The 17,359-nt window shown below is 35.5% G+C and overlaps 1 protein-coding gene across 8 annotated transcripts in view; it reads left to right on the top strand.

Moving 5' to 3' along the window:
• Positions 1-17,359, top strand: part of Sema2a (Semaphorin 2a) — a 387,211-nt gene that overhangs the window by 309,248 nt on the left and 60,604 nt on the right. For all 8 annotated transcript variants that reach the window (XM_067774339.1, XM_067774346.1, XM_067774344.1 and 5 more), the window contains exons 6-8: positions 9,828-9,935; positions 12,053-12,190; positions 13,717-13,849. In XM_067774339.1, coding sequence (XP_067630440.1) covers positions 9,828-9,935; positions 12,053-12,190; positions 13,717-13,849 — 379 coding nt within the window. The remainder of the gene's footprint in view (positions 1-9,827; positions 9,936-12,052; positions 12,191-13,716; positions 13,850-17,359) is intronic.

Raw genomic sequence — 17,359 nt, forward strand, 5'->3', positions numbered from 1 at the left:
CACTCCCTCATAAAATACTCTTTAATGCCTTTCATTTATTTATTTATTTATTTATTTATTTATTTATCTCGTTTTAATCTAAAAAATGTGAACATTTTCATACAGATTACAAGAAAAAAAATAGACACACAGTTATTTTATCGTAAAAACTAAAAGTTACCTAAAAGTTTACGTGCATAAGTCATTTAATATCGATCGATCGATCAATCGTTTTGTATACCAAGGTATTTTATATCTGGGTTTCTTAAGGATTGGGATATGCTTAACGCAGATCTCACCTAACTTATATTTAAAGATTTCAAAGCAGTTGGCAACATCAACGTTGGAAAATATTGAATTCCAATCAATGGCATCAACTGCAAGGTTAACCATATCGGCATCCATTCGACTGAAGCAGAAATTAGTAACTTGTTCATCATAATGAACCGAATTAAACTCGTAGAATTCTACCTTTAAAACGAATGGTATATGATGAATACCAGGAGTAGATAAAGGATCAAGGCATTCAAATAAAGAAAAATTTACATTATCGTTGACAAAAATTAAGTCTAAAATGCGAGAAAGCCGATTTCGAAAACCATTTATCTGAGAAAGGCCGCAACTGGATAAGTTATCAACCAAGTAGGATTCAGATATACTATTTACGTTATTTGCATATAGCTCATTACTATCATCAATATAAGACCAAACAATATTTCCCAAATTGAAGTCACCCATGACACAGATACTATCATTATTATGACTAGATGCTACTGCTAAAATATTGTCCACATGTGCTCGGTATATATAGCATATCGTTGCTTGCCGGAGGTATATAAGAAGCGCAGATTAAAATGTTTGAAACGCCTTTTACTGCCACGCAGAGCTGATCCAATAATGTATCATCATTCTTTAATGTCACGAGTGACGAGCGAACACCTCCGCCTCTACTGTGACCAGTTTTAATATAATCACGAAATATTCATTATCAAAGAAAGTCTCGTTTAGCCACGTCTCAACGAGAACAAAAATATCATAGTCCAGGTGCGAGCTCAAGGCATAAAGCAGCTTAGATTTGGTTCTCAACCCAGAAACATTTTGATAATATATTTTTAATTTTTTGACAGGATTGTTATTAACGGAACTGGTTATCGTTGTTGTGTTGATACACCTTCTTGGTGAAAAAAACGAAACGGACGAATTTTCACAAATTCAGGCCATATAGCTGGATTAAGCACCTTATCAAATGAACATTCCGAAACACCCAACTTGAAATTGACTTTGGTTAAGCTATCTATGGGAATGTCTTTCTTTACCAATGTATGACATATCAATAAATTGGGTTCAATTTTAGCATGACTTGAAACATACGATAATATATCAGATTCCTTAATAGTAGGCGAAAATGACGAAATATGCAGAAACTTGAAAACTGGAACTACTTTTAACTCGCTGGTATTACAATTACCAATAACAATGGGCTTACTTAATTTCCTTCGAGTACTTTTTGCTTGAATTTCCCGCTGGGTTACTTGGCGCACTGTGGATGCTGGTACATTTACCGAAGCAACAGCAGATTTAGCAACAGATGCAAATGTAGGCGTAGCAGAGGCTTGCGACGCAGCATGAGGTGTCACTGCTAGCTTACGCTTAACATTTTTAGTGCCTGCAGCATTACGCACTTTAGATTGGGACGTTGACGTCATTTCACTATCAATAGGTACATCATTGACAGAAGGGGAAGGCAAAATAGTAACGTCATCATTTGTGCTCATTTGAGGTTCTGACTCATTTCCAATTATGTTTTCCTTTATTTTTGAATTTATTGGCTTTACACTCTCAGCATTCGCAGCAATAATTTCAGCGGTTGTAGGCTGCTTTGGTAGGTTAATAGCTAATTTAGCAACAATGCTACTAAGATTTTTAACCTCAATAGTTAGTGTTGAGAGAGCGGAATCTTTAGCATCAACCTGAGAGCGCAAAGAGCGAACTTCGGCAATAAGATCATCAGATTTCAGCAGTAGATTTTTGTTGTCTTCGTGCAATGCATTGACACGTAACAGAATGTGTTCATTCTCTTGCCTTACTTTACTAAGCTCATTAGCTAGAAAAGCAATTTGATGCTTCGGATTATGCACATCTTCACTGACATCAGAGATATTATTTGTTTTAAGCGGCAGAGTTGACAGGGGCTGCGAACGTATAGATGAGCGCCTCTCAGCTGAGCAGGCTTTGCAGAAAAAAGGCTTTCCTGAAGTGAGCAGAAAATCCAAGTCACTCTGAAGCAAACCTACACATTCAAGGTGAAAAAACTCTTTACATCCATTGCACTGCACTTTTGGATTCTCACGATTCACTTTTTGACCGCAGTTGCACGGCATATTAAGTATTATCACTCTCTGATTTATGTTTGTGTTAATGTATGTTCGTTGTGCAGAAATTATGATTTGATTGGTATCATTTAATTTATCCAACCTTCACTCTAATAGTATTGCACTTTGTCTTTTTTTATTATTTCTTAAATTTTACCCAAGAGAAAATACGAAAAAAAAAAGACTAGAGTCATTTTTATTTTATTTTTAAACTCATAAAGTGTACAAAACACAGAGCGATTAGTAAAAACACGTCCGAACAAGATGATAAAATATATGCATATATGCATTTGATACACATGTCATACAAACACATTCCAGGGTTTCCCTCGGTTCATTTTCCTACATGGTTATTTTCCCTTATGTTGTCACCATAGCTCTCAACTGAGTATGTAATGTTCGGTTACACCCGAACTTAACCTTCCTTACTTGTTTTTTTCTTATAATGAGCTGTTGTAGCACACATATTTTTTTGCATTATCTGCATTTGCGGAGAAGATTGTTTCATTTTTTATTGATGATCGTAAAATGTTCTCTCAATTTGGATAGAACATTTTAGTAATTGAGATGATGCAATTTTTTAAAAATATACATAAGTAAGAAGGCAGTAGAGTATCGTCGAAAATTCAATTGAAACTTGTAAACAAAACACTTTGATGGAATGGTAAATAATAAATTTATAAGAAACACTTCTTGAACGTAACCTGCAATTTCGCAATGAAATATTTACAATAAATTAAAGTATTCACGAAATTGAAAAGCATAGTAAAATAATGTTTTTTCTGTTGGAAAGATTCTATGTCGGCATGGAAGACTAAACCACACATACTCATAACTTATCTTAACGACAACTTTAGCCATTGAACTCAAAGCGAAAACATATCTCAATTTTTTACTTAGTTACAGTTTCAGTTCTTTTGGCACTATCTCTAGGCATACTGGCTTGACTTGACTTGACTTGAATTCACTTGACTTGCCATGACTTGTATTGACATCGCTTGACCTTACTTAACTTGATTGGACTGATTTGACTTACCTTGACTTGACTTTCATTATATTAACTTAACTAGACTTTTTTTAGTTATGCCCTTACCATGATTTTGTAAGCCATACTACCAGACTTGACTATTTTGGAACATTCCTCCTCTTTTAAAAGGCTAACAGCTAAGTAACATCAAGTTTCACGGCCCGTGTAAATCTCGGTACCTTGGACCGCATTCTTAATAAGGTTCTTAAGTTATGGATACGTGCTTAGTTATATTTGGGGGATAATGGGCTAGACAACTGTTTTCTCGTTTAGTGAAAATATGTGCTGACTCATCTGCCATTCGTACCTCATCTCTCATTTTCACAGGTAAAGTAGCTGATTGGATGTCAAGCGTATCTTGTATCTTCTTTAAATGTTCAGCGAAATCTTTGAAAACGAAAAAGGTTTGATATACTATATAGTCTTTATTTTGGCAGGATAAGTAAGCCATCTAAATGTTCATTATTTTCTTGTATATGGAGATTATCATTTCCATTGCTTCCATTTAGAGATGGGGTCAAATAAAATTCTACCTCTTCGTTTTAATGCTTTGTGCAGTACGGGAATTAGTTCCTTTCTCCACTTTCCTGCACTTCCCCTCCACCGTTGTAGTCAGCGTTGAATCGATTCCTCTCGTGGCTGTATGGCAACTACATATTTACTAATCGCTGTCGTATATTTATTGCTTTCCTTTCCATAGCGAGACGATAGTATGATTTGATATAGTATGATTTGCGCAATGCGTATGATAGCTTTTGCGATGACCATACGATATGCTGGCGGCCACCGTGGTGTGACGGTAGCGTGCTCCGCCTACCACACCGTATGCCCTGGTTTCACACCCTTGGCAAAGCAACACCAAAATTTTCGAAATAAGGTTTTTCAATTAGAAGAAAATTTTTCTAAGCGGGGTCGCGCCTCGGCAGTGTTTGGCGAGCGCTCCAGGTGTATTTCTGCCATGCAAAGCTCTCAGTGAAAACTCATCTGCCTTGCAGATGCCGTTCGGAGTCGGCATAAAACATGTAGGTCCCGTCCGGCCAATTTGTAGGGAAAATCAAGAGGAGCACGACGCAAATTGGAAGAGAAGCTCGGCCTTAGATCTCTTCGGAGCTTATCGCTCCTTACATTTATTTATTTATTTATATAATACGCTGTAGCACTGGCAGCACCGTCTGCGTCGGACCAAGGTGAGGCGGTACGCTATTCATATTCGCTATAGTGTGCGCAGCTATGTCAAAGGCTCCCTGAAAGTGCTCCCGGGAGATGAACTTACTGTCTACCCTCACCTCTTGATATTTAATTTTGCTTACTGAGTGTCCGCTCCTTCGTGAGGATGACAATCTTTTTTTTTCTATTGGCATCTAATGGCCGTGATCAGCCACCCATTTTTTAATGCAAGGGTGCCAACGCAACGGATCTTTTGGCTCCGTATTTCTCCCAGCAATATCACTTTGGCCCCATCTTCCAACAACATCCACATTTTTTTCGTCGAATATCACAAAAAATAATCAGGGCATGTTTTAAAATTAGTATGGAATTGCTTGCCACAACATCAATCGAACAGAACTTAAATCGATCAAGCTTTACTTTTATTATTTAATTATTTTTTATTTATTGTCATTCAGATAAGAAAGTTTTTGTGCTTTTTATTGACGTTGCTTCTTGAGTACATTTGGTTAAAAATGTGCAAGCCCGCAGCTTCGCACTGATATGCCAGCAACCACGTTGACTGTCGTACGCAATATTCTGGAGATGGGGACCTAGTACCGAGTCATGGGCTGCTCCTTCTGTTATCTTTACCTTTTTTTAACCGCTAGTGAGTTTGTACGATAGATACTCAAAATCTTAGTTGTTTCTTCAAGTTTTTTAACATATACTGAGGACGTATGTCATGACTTGCTGTCTTGCTTTCCAACCAATTCATTTCCGCGATTCAAGTTGTTTAAGACCCGAATAACAGCCGGTTTCTTTAAGGATTCTCAAGTATGGTTCCTCAGCTCTGCACATCACTAATAGCAATTTTTCATCTTAATGAATATACATGACAACGGCAATAATAAGTAACTACGATTATACGATTTTTTACAAAAGTTACTTCGTATGCTCAGCTGCAGAGTTAAGAATTTAAATTTACGAAAACTAAATACAATTTTTCACGCTGCGAAGCACAAAATGTTTGTGAAAACAAACGTAATTGCACAACCTGTCACAATTTGCAGTTGACAAAAATAAAAATACAAGCAAGTAAAGAAGGCTAAGTTCGGGTGTAACCTAACATTACATACTCAGTTGAGAGCTTTGGAGACAACATAAGGGAAAATAACCATGTAGGAAAATGAACCGAGGGAAACCCTGGAATGTGTTTGTATGACATGTGTATCAAATGAAAGGCATTAAAGAGTATTTTATGAGAGAGTGGGCCATAGTTTTATAGGTGGACGCCATTTAGGTATATAGCCATAAAGGTGGATCAGGGTTGACTCTAGATAGCGTTTGTACGATATGGGTATCAAATGAAAGGTGTTAATGAGTATTGTAAAGGGAGTAATCCTTAGTTCCATAGGTGGACGCCGTTTCGAGATATCGCCATAAAGGTGGACCAGTGGTGACCCTAGAATTTGTTTGTACAATATGGGCATCAAACGAAAGGTGTTAATGAGTATTTTAAAAGGGAGTGGGCCTTAGTTCTATAGGTAGACGCCTTTTCGAGGTATCGCAATAAAGGTGGACCAGGGGTGACTCTAGAATGTGTTTGTACGATATGGGTATCAAATTAAAGGTATTAATGAGGGTTTTAAAAGGGAGTGGTGGTTGTATAGGAGGTCGAATTTTCGAAATATCGCCATAAAGGTGGACCAGGGGTGACTCAATAATGAGTTAAAGTATTAATGAGAGTTTTAAAAGGGAGTGGTGGTAGTTGTATATGTGTGAAGGCGTTTTCCAGAAATCGACCAAAATGTGGACCAGGGTGACCCAGAACATCATCTGCTGGATACCGCTAATTTATTTATATATGTAATTCCTGCCAAGATTTTAAGGGTTTTTTATTTCGCCCTGCACAACTTTTTCATTTTCTTCTACTTAATATGGTAGGTGTTACAACCATTTTATAAAGTTTTTTCTAAAGTTATATTTCGCGTCAATAAAACAATCCAATTACCTTACCATGTTTCATCCCTTTTTTCGTATTTGGTATAGAATTATGGCATTTTTTCATTTTTCGTAATTTTCGATATCGAAAAATTGGGCGTGGTCATAGTCGGATTTCGTTCGTTTTTCATACCAAGATAAAGTGAGGTCAAGTAAGCACGTGAACTAAGTTCATTAAAGATATGTCGATTTTTGCTCAAGTTATCGTGTTAACGGCCATGCGGAAGGACAGACGGACGACTGTGTATAAAAACTGGGCGTGGCATCAACCGATTTCGCCCATTTTCACAGAAAACAGTTAACGTCATAAAATCTATGCCCCTACCAAATTTCAAAAGGATTGGTTAATTTTTGTTCGACTTATGGCGTTAAAAGTATCCTAGACAAATTAAATGAAAAAGGGCGGAGCCACGCCCATTTTGAAAATTTCTTTTATTTTTGTATTTTGTTGCACCATATCATTACTGGAGTTGAATGTTGACATAATTTACTTATATACTGTAAAGATATTAAATTTTTTGTTAAAATTGGCTTTCAAAAAATTTTTTTTAAAAGTGGGCGTGCTCCTTTTCCGATTTTGCTAATTTTTATTAAGCGTGCATATAGTAATAGGTGTCACGTTCCTGCCAAATTTCATCATGATATCTTCAACGACTGCCAAATTACAGCTTGCAGAACTTCTAAATTACCTTCTTTTAAAAGTGGGCGGTGCCACGCCCATTGTCCAAAATTTTACTAATTTTCTATTCTGCGTCATAAGTTCAACTCATTTACCAAGTTTCGTCGCTTTAGCTGTCTTTTGTAATGAATTATCGCACTTTTTCGGTTTTTCGAAATTTTCGATATCGAAAAAGTTGGCGTGGTTATAGTCCGATATCGTTCATTTTAAATAGCGATCTGAGATGAGTGCTCAGGAACCTACATACCAAATTTCATCAAGATACCTCAAAATTTACTCAAGTTATCGTGTTAACGGACGGACGGACGGACGGACGGACATGGCTCAATCAAATTTTGTTTCGATCCTGATTATTTTGATATATGGAAGTCTATATCTATCTCGATTCCTTTATATATGTACAACCAACCGTTATCCAATCAAACTTAATATACTCTGTGAGCTCTGCTCAACTGAGTATAACAAGTAGGGAAGGCTAAGTTCGAGTGTAACCGAACATTACATACTCAGCTGAGAGCTTTGGAGACAAAATAAGGGAAAATCACCATGTAGGAAAATGAACCTAGGGTAACACTGGAATGTGTTTGTTTGACATGGGTATCAAATAAAAGGGATTAAAGAGTGTTTTAAAAGGGAGTGGGCCATAGTTCTATAGGTGGACGCCATTTCCGGATATTGCCATAAAGGTGGACCAGGGGCGACTCTGAAATGTGTTTGTACGATATGGGTATCAAATTAAAGGTGTTGATGAGCGTTTTAAAAGGGAGTGGCCCGTAGTTGCATATGTGAATGCGTTTTCGAGATATCGACCAAAATGTGGACCACGGTGACCCAGAACATATAGGATAGGTTACATCTCATCTTATGTTCGCAATATTATTTTATTGCAATTTTTTTTAAATGATTATACGTAATAATAAAATGTTACGTATACGCAGTGGCACTCATATTATCAGGTGGTGCGTATATACTTCCGTGTAAATCCCTGGTGTTTAATTAAAAAACATATAATTTATTTAACAATCTATATATATAAAAGGAAAGGCTAAAATGTGTGTTAGTTGGTCGCCGGTGTTTGAAGAGATGCGTCAGTCAATTTTGCTCAAACGTATACCAGGGTACCCCTAGAATGTGTTTATAGGATATGGATAACAAATGAAAGCTGCTGATGAGTGCTTAAGTAAGGGAGTAATTTGTATACCCCTGGGTGACTACGGTCTCGAGATATAGGCCAAAACGTTGGCCCGTGAATGCCTAGACAGTGTTTATACAATATGGATATCAAATGAAAGCTGTTGATGGGTGCTTTAGTACAGAGTAATATATTATGCCGCTGGGTGACTATTAGGGCGGGTCGATTTAAAAATCGCTCATTGCTCTGTGAAAATCGTACATGGTGAACCCCCTGGGGGTTCCAGGGGTGTGCCACTGGCATCGGTGGGTCGGGCCTCCAAAGTTAGTGGGGTCGGTCATACATTTGGACTCGATTGGAGAACTCTAAATGGGTCAAAGTGGGATTTTTAAAAATTTGCCCCTACCCAAAAGTTCTATCCATATTGGGGTGGGGACATCAGAATTCGTTTCAGAGGTATGGTTCCTTCGGCAAAGTTTCTTATTTTTATCCCTAGAATATGATTTTCACAGAGCAATGGGCGATTTTTTTGCCTCCCCACAAATCGACCCGCCCTAGTGACTAGGGTCTCGAGATATAGGCAAAAGCTTGGACCCCGATACCCCTAGAATGTGTGGGTAATATGAATATCAAATGAAAGCTGTTGCTGAGAGCTCTAAATTAATTTTTATTGTGATATTCGATTTAGTCGCATCAACCTGGCAAAACTGATAAATATGCATGCGAAGCCGAAATAGAGACGTGAATTAATAATACCCACATACCTATTTACATACGTCGTTTTCGATTTGCCTGAAATGTGGTATATAAATTTGCCTATGTTAGTGTTTACGATCCTTTTTTCCGACCAGAGACGGACTGGTACTGGGATTAGGACTAGGACTGGGACTGAGACTGCGACTCGGAGTGGGACTGAGACTGAGACTCGGAATGGGACTGGAACAATATACATACCACCTTCTGGGACTGGCAATAAGAGATGAAGATGAATGAGAAAAACTTGAGAGAAGAGAAAAGAGAGAAGGAGAATAAGACTGAGAAAGAGGTAGAATGGGACGAAGATGGAGATGGATGAAGCGACAAATACGGAAGGAGGAGCGAATACAAATATTAGGAAAAAGTATAGACGGGAGAGGGCAGAGTTAGAATAAAAAAGCTTATTAAAATGTACGCAGATAGACCAAGTTTAGGGCAGAACAACGTCTGCCGGGTCTGCTATTATACATATATATATTTTAAACAATTTCGTAGCGCTAAGTGACAGTTGTAAACTAAAATAGAAAAACAATTGAAAAATGAGAAAAACAACTTTCATATTAAACTGTTGCGTGTTGCAATCTTTTGCTATTTTCTCCATTCAACACTCATTTATATTGTATATATTTATTGTATTGTATGTATTAACTATGACATACAAATGCATACAGCAACTTGGGATTTTATTCTTAATGCTGACTTTGTATTATCTACTTTTCTTTTTCAAATCAGATATTTGATTGCAAAAATCACATACGTGTCATACAATCAATGGAAGGCGGTAACAGGCTTTACGTTTGTGGAACAAATGCGCACAATCCCAAGGATTATGTCATTCACGTAAGTATCAAAGGAAATAAATATAAATATGTTTAACGAAATATGAGCACATACACAATATAAAAGATTAAGAACAAATTTTTGCAATAGCAACAAGATCTGTTGAGTGAAACTACACTCCATAACAACTAATAATGAGAGCCCTAAATCATAAAATGTATTATATCTTGAGAAAAATTTTAGGCCCATAATTTGTTTTCCTACAGTATTCTCAACACATGTTCTACTAACTATAGACTTCAGGCAGCCAAGGAATACATTGGACTCAAGTACCCTAAAATTAGGTATTATCACACAGGGCTGATGTACCTTTCCATAAAAACGTGCAAAACAAATGAAACAAATTTTAATTTTTTTTTTTTTTTTTTGGAATTGTATACGAAATTTTTTGTGCTCTTATTTGGACTGTATATGTATGAAACAAACGGTTTTTCGCAGTGCCAACTCAAAACCCTTCTGCTATTGGTGGTATTCCATTTCCAGTTCATTAAATTTCCTACTAGATTCGATTTCGCAATGTCTACTTATAAAGTTCGAGGACAACCATTAACAGTAGCAGGAAAGCCATATCTGTCAATAGTAAGGGAATTCTTGGTATGAAAACTTTGTGGTTTCAAAATTCCGCTAAAAACTCAATGTTGTAGTACCATTTGGCAAATGCTTTGTTACCAAAGGTTTAACTTGTTGAAGAAAACTAAAAGTGTTATAACTTCGAATTAAAATCCAATTTCGAAAAAATATCAATTCAGTATTTTTTTTATTTTTTAAGTCAACGAAAAAAATGCTTAATTAAAAAAACTTCTATCATCGAAGAGTTCCGAAATACTTTAGAAAATTTCACCCATATGGTATATAATTTTTCACAGCAAGTGTTCCTACTTAAAATACTTTATATCTCCATTATCCATGAAAAAAAATCAAAATTGGACGATTCTTCTATCATTCTTTCCGCACATTGCAAAAAAATATACATATCTGTGAAAAAAAAATGTATTTTGTGGGTTAACAGCAATTTTTTAGGGCTTTGAAGTTGTCGGCTTCCTTCGCGCTTCCTTGGTATACTTAACTTGCATAAATTAACTCACTGTAGAAAGAGGAAACGACCGAGCACATTTTGTGCTCGTACCCTGTGCTTTCCAAGCTAAGACTCTAGCTTTAGCTCTAGCTGATCCCGCTGTAAGATCTAGCAGCAGAAAATTCAATAGCTCCTAGAAGGCTTCTAGTATTTGCCAAGAAGACAGAGTTATTTTATAACATGGGTCGGGCTTTTTGATAGGGTTTTTCAGTTCGGTCGTTAAACAAACTTCTGGTAACACTACGGACTCATTCAGTCTATGTGAGGTCTTCTTGAACCGACCAGTCCAACCTAACCTAACCTACCAAATAGTTATCATCATATTATTGGCTTGCTATCGAAAATATCTAAATTTTTTTTATCGAAAATGTACCGAAAATATATCGATTTGTTATCAGAAAGTTATCAATTTTTGGTTGGCTTGTTATCGAAAGTTTCTCGATTATTTTATCGAAAATGTGTCGAAAATATATCCATTTGTTATCAGAAAGTTATCAATTCTATATCTTCTCGGAGTGAAACCAATTTGAAACATGTAAAATTTATGAAAAACAGATACAGATAAAACTTCAATATAAAATCGATGACACATCTTTAACTCGTCAGCAGCAAGCCGATATGAAACCAAGACGTAGCAGATGATTGTGCGATAACAAACCGATAATTTGAAGATTGTAATTCGCCGATGTTTAAACAATACCTTTTCGGTATCGGTTTCCACCAATAAGAAGCCCACGTAGCTCTTCTCAAAAAGCTTGAACTTGTTTATTTTTTATTGTCTCTGCTGTGGCTCAACATAAACTCGTGGGCGAGCTCTAGCTAATTTGAATGCATCACTATTTAGACGTACTTTTGTTTACACGTCGAACTTCAGAAGTACTTTGTACTCACGAAATTGTTTGCTTCTATATACAAGGCCCATAATAAATTTCAAGTAATTTTTATAGCTTCATGCTCGTCAGTCCAAAGTTTCAAATACAATTCCTTTTTGTATATAGGAATCACTCATGCTAATAAATATTTGTTCCTCTTTTCATTTCAGTCTAATCTTACACATTTACCCCGCTCAGAGTATGTTATCGGTGTTGGTTTGGGTATTGCAAAATGTCCTTACGATCCGATGGATAATTCAACTGCGATTTATGTCGAAGAAGGAAATCCAGGAAATTTACCAGGACTGGTAAGTAAAATATTTTGTTGAATATAAACATTTCCATGAATTATATCTAACAGAAGGGAAAGTATTCATAAATAAGTTAAAATAAAATACACAGCCACAGGAAGGGTAATACCTACTTTAGAGTGTATTAAGGGATTTAAGGGGTAGTGAATCGCAATCTATAATTAATTTATACCAGTTTGTTTAGCATAAGAGGCTCTGGCGACCCCAAATTCCTCGAATAAGGAAGAGTTAGATGAACGGAAAAATCAACGTAGTCCTATGACATCGTTAGTGTTGCTATTTTTCTAATTGTTTAACATTGCATTGTTAAAGGCAAATTCTCTATTAGTTGCGAGATCTCCTTTGTGATAGCTCCCAATGTATTTTCCTAGCATTTTACTCAATTATTCTGGGAGTTCCTGGAAACATTTTGGGAACCCGACTGTGCATTGACAAGCACTTCGAGTGAATTTCTTCCGTTCAGAGTCGGAATAAAAAAAAGTATGTACCACCTAGGAAATTTGTAGAAGAAATTATAAAGTAGAGCGGCGCAAATTGAAGAGAAGCTCTTCCTTAATCACTACGGAGGTATATCGCGCCTTGTATTTATTTTCTTTATTTTGGGAACCTTATTTGAATGGATTTCAAGCAATTCCCCCTCCAGTTATACAAATTCAATAGAGAAAATGATTAAATAACTCTTTTTACCCTGAAAACTAGCCATATACTGTATTTGAATTTACGTATAATCTTAAAAATGATTTAGAAATAGATCCGAGATGACTCTTAGATCAAGAAAAAGTCCCGTAATAATTTCGAAAATAAGTGCAAAATTGTCCGGAGATTTTGAATTGATGGGAAAATTTTTAACTCAATGTTAATCTGGAGATTCAACCAAAATTTTACCGATATAAGGGTAATATAATCCAGAAATATTCTGACCCTGAAAACAATTTCAAAATAGCCACGAAATACTCTCGAAGTAGTAACGAAATAAGCAACAAAACAATGCGGATATAGGCACGAAATGATCGCGAAACCGAAAGTAAACTGGCGACTGCCCGAAAGTTAATGAGAGTTCGGGAATCTTCCGAATACCCGGCACAATCCTCTTATGTATCCAGAAAACATAATTTTCGAGTTCAAAGGATATTAGGGAATTCGCTTTGGCTTGTAGGGGTACGGATTGGTCTTATATATCCTGTGCAATACTGCGATAGCACTCAATTGCGGAGCAATGGCATAGAAAATAACAAAATACATCTGAAAATAATCAAAAATTATTTCTAAAGTTTTTATTGAGGTAATGAGAAGAATACCATTTAAGCAGAACATAAATAGCACGGAGGGCATACAATATTTGCGTGGGCTTTTTTGTTGTGACTTTACGATTCGTGCAATTCGTGTATTGTTTTTAAGACAAAGCGAACCCCTAATTTTTAATATTGATGCATATATTTAGGTTACCTTGTATTAAGACTATTTATTCATTTTTGAATTTCTGTAGAACTTACAGACTGTTTTTTATGCTCTTTAAATTGCAGTACTCAGGCACTAATGCAGAATTCACAAAAGCCGACACCGTGATTTTCCGTACGGATTTATACAATACCACAGCAAAACGTTTGGAATATAAATTTAAACGAACACTAAAATATGACTCGAAATGGTTGGATAGTAAGTAGAAAAATCATTACAAATTTTATATTACAATAATATTTTATAAAATAAACCAAATATTTGTGCAAAAAACAGGATTTAAATCTTTAAGCGCAAAATTTACGCTTTTTTGAATCCATGCATACGTTTCGCTTCTACACCGAAAGAAATGAAGCAAGTAAAATCATTAAATCAAGTTTGTTGTTCTTGAATTAACAGTTATGCAGTAAAATTGATCGCATTATGGTTAATTCAATTGAGTTTTTTTTTTTTTTTTGTTTCAAGAAAACAAATTTTATGTTTGTTTAGCTACTTAACAAAAGAAAATTCTTGGGCTCAAGTTAACAATGTTCTATAAAAATAAAAGATTTTCAATCTAGCTGATTCTTCTGTAAAACGAACTGATTTCATTGCTCATTTCAAGAGCAAATAACTGTAGGTAAATATTATACAAACGCATCAACTAATTTTAAAGAGAAACTTAGGCGCACGGCGCTCACTCGTTCTTATGAATATCGTTCTACAGAAATCTCTGTAATATCAACAGCCACTCTTATACTTTTCAAACAGAAAAATAAATTGAGGCAATTTCGATTTAAATTGAGTGGTGTTCGTACAACTCAATTTAGCTTACACAATAGTAATTTGATAGATTGTTGGCTCATCTCTACAGCAACAACATACCTTTGTTCAGACTGTCAAAATATGGCTGTTGATATTAGGCGAATGGAGTGGAACGAAAACATAAAATTTTAACATTTTTGTGTGTTGTAAGAAAATGTGTTCAATGTTTTGGTTTCATTTTGAGTTTGCCATCTTCTTTTTACAATCCCTACTCCAGTTAAATGAAAAAAATAAGATCAGCTGATGAGATGAGCCAACCATATAGTTGAGCCATGCGTAATTGATGTTTAAATCTACCCAATAAACACACTTTACAAGGTTGCATTTGCAGTTTGAAACAATTTATCACGCAATTTTTTTAAATTGGCAATTTATTATATTTTAAATTGCATAATAAATTGTCCAAATGGTATAAATTGCCAATTTGGTGTGTGTTTGTACATAGTATTATATTCAACAGCTACATTTGTACTGTAACGGCTTGTCCATCGACCACATTTCAACAGTTGTTTGGCTTTAGAGAGTATTAGAAACAAACACCTCATCACTGACCAGTATCTAAAATTATTAAGTACACCATCTTATGATAACATTTTAAGGATATACAATTTTCTTGTAGAATGTAATTTGCAGAATAAAATATAGTTTTTCATCTTTAAGTATTTAAATTCGGAGCCGATGGCCATCGTTGCTTGTGCTCCTATATATAATTAGGCTCGATATATTTCTATATAGTAATAATAATAATATTATTTATTAGTTAACACATTAGAGCTAGGCGACCCTGAAAATCTTGGTATCAACGCCTGAAAAATGCTAAATCAATATTTGTATTTTTTTTTAACAGAGATGTGACTTACATTTCACGAACTTTTTTTTGTTAATTTGACTGCTGAGACGGTTAATTCAGAATCAACAATTTGTGCGAAATTGATTCAACAACTATTTGTGAAATATCGGCTGAGTTGATATGACACTGTTGATTGTACCTTTTGTTTTTCTTTCAGTGTATGAATGTATATCGATTTGTAATGCTTCAAACATATGTATGCCTTTGTTAGCGTTATGAAATTAGTAAGAAAAAGCAAACAAACAAATATCTTATTATTTTTCATATCAATGATTATCAATTTCATCAACCAAAACTCAATATTGTCTTTACAAGAATGATGAAAAAAGAACTTTGCAAACTGAAATCATTACATTCGACAATTTCGTTTGAATCACCCTTAATAAGAACATAACTAAATTTGCATATTTTTGCCAATTGATTTTCGATTTTCATACACAAAATGAAATTCGTCGAAGAAAATTAATTTTCATAGAATGTAATTTCACCATCAAAGACGGCAACGCATTCACAGCAAATCAAGTTGGTTTTATTTGGGGTTTTTTTTTGTTGTTGAACACTTAGATTCCAATTGTTGGACATGGACTCATTCGACCATAGAAGTTGATGCATGTGTCTTACCAGCTCCTCGCAGTCGTATTTGGAGAGCTCCGTATGAAAAGTTTGATATATTCGTACATATTCTCCAAATTTCGAATTTACCCGAAAATGCTTTAAAGATTGGTTTGCATAGTTTCAGTTACAAAATTTATACTAGTTTTTCCTAAAATATAATAAATTGAAAAAGTGGAACTGAATTGACGAAGAAGTTTTTTAAGTGTTTTTTTTTATAGTAATATATGCACAATTGCCGTTAATAATGCAATGAGAGAAATAGGACAGTAGGCTCAACGTTGAACCCATCATCCTCTTGCGTACATGCAGTTAGAACTGTACTCGATTCGATTTTTTGGAGAATCGATTAAATCAAGCTGAAAATTGTTGATTGCTGCTCAATTGTTTACCAAGGTTGTACCGCTAAAAAATCTTGCCAGTTTCTTTCACTTCATTGACTGAGGCTCTTTGACAACGTCGAGGAGTACCACAGGGTTATTCACTGGTTCCTCCCATCGGAGTGAGATTGATAGTGTATTCGATACCTAAATATCATGCTTTCAGTGTTTTTTCCAGATATTCCAATTTTGTGCGCAGGCATTTCTTCTGCTGGTTCTGCCTTCTCCGAAATGTTAGCTTAGATATCACAAGGAGGCCAACTCTTGGTAATAACCCTCTATTAATCTCTCATCATAGCTGCGGTATCGAGAGTCGATAACATGGCCATTTTCAAGAGAAAAGTCATGCCGATGAATTATGGTCATCTCCGTCGAACCATCCGATAGGTCTTGTTATGGGAATTCATGAAAAATTTCGTCACAGCAAATGCTCCTATCGGCATCCGTATTTGGAAACAGACAAAGCGGAAGACCTCCGCCAAGAAGACTTGACCTCCCTTGGTGCTCGCAATTGGTGTCAGTTATGTTGAAGCCGTGATAGCTAGGCTGACTTGCGCAACTGAAATACCAAATATCGGCAAAGCGCCAATTGTTGGTGATAATAAAATTTCTTCATATTTCTCATTTTACTCAGAGCCACCATCATCATGACGTGTAGTCATAGTTCATGGTTTTTAAGTCAGGTTTTTGAAAATTCAAACACTATTTGATTTGATCTGTGAATACGCGCCAATAAAGCTAAGTTTATAAAAAAATACAACAAATATATTTTCTGCACGTTTTTATCAATAAATATGAAATAGGTACAGTTGCCGAAAGATGATCAAAACTTCGAAGGCTACAAAAATCGAACGATTCTAAAACGAAAAGCGATTGTTTATTTTTTAAAAAAGATCGATTGAATCGATTAAAAATTGAATCGAAATCCAGCTCTGCATGCAGTGCCACTGAGGCTTTCTTCGGTTTCTCTTCCACATGGAGTCTCCACGACAACTTACCATTTAGTATAATTCCTATATATTTTGTCCGACTATATATTTTATCCGACTTCAGATGACGAGG

The sequence above is a fragment of the Eurosta solidaginis genome, chromosome 3 (assembly GCF_040869045.1).
Source record: "Eurosta solidaginis isolate ZX-2024a chromosome 3, ASM4086904v1, whole genome shotgun sequence".
NCBI classification, from domain to species: domain Eukaryota; kingdom Metazoa; phylum Arthropoda; class Insecta; order Diptera; family Tephritidae; genus Eurosta; species Eurosta solidaginis.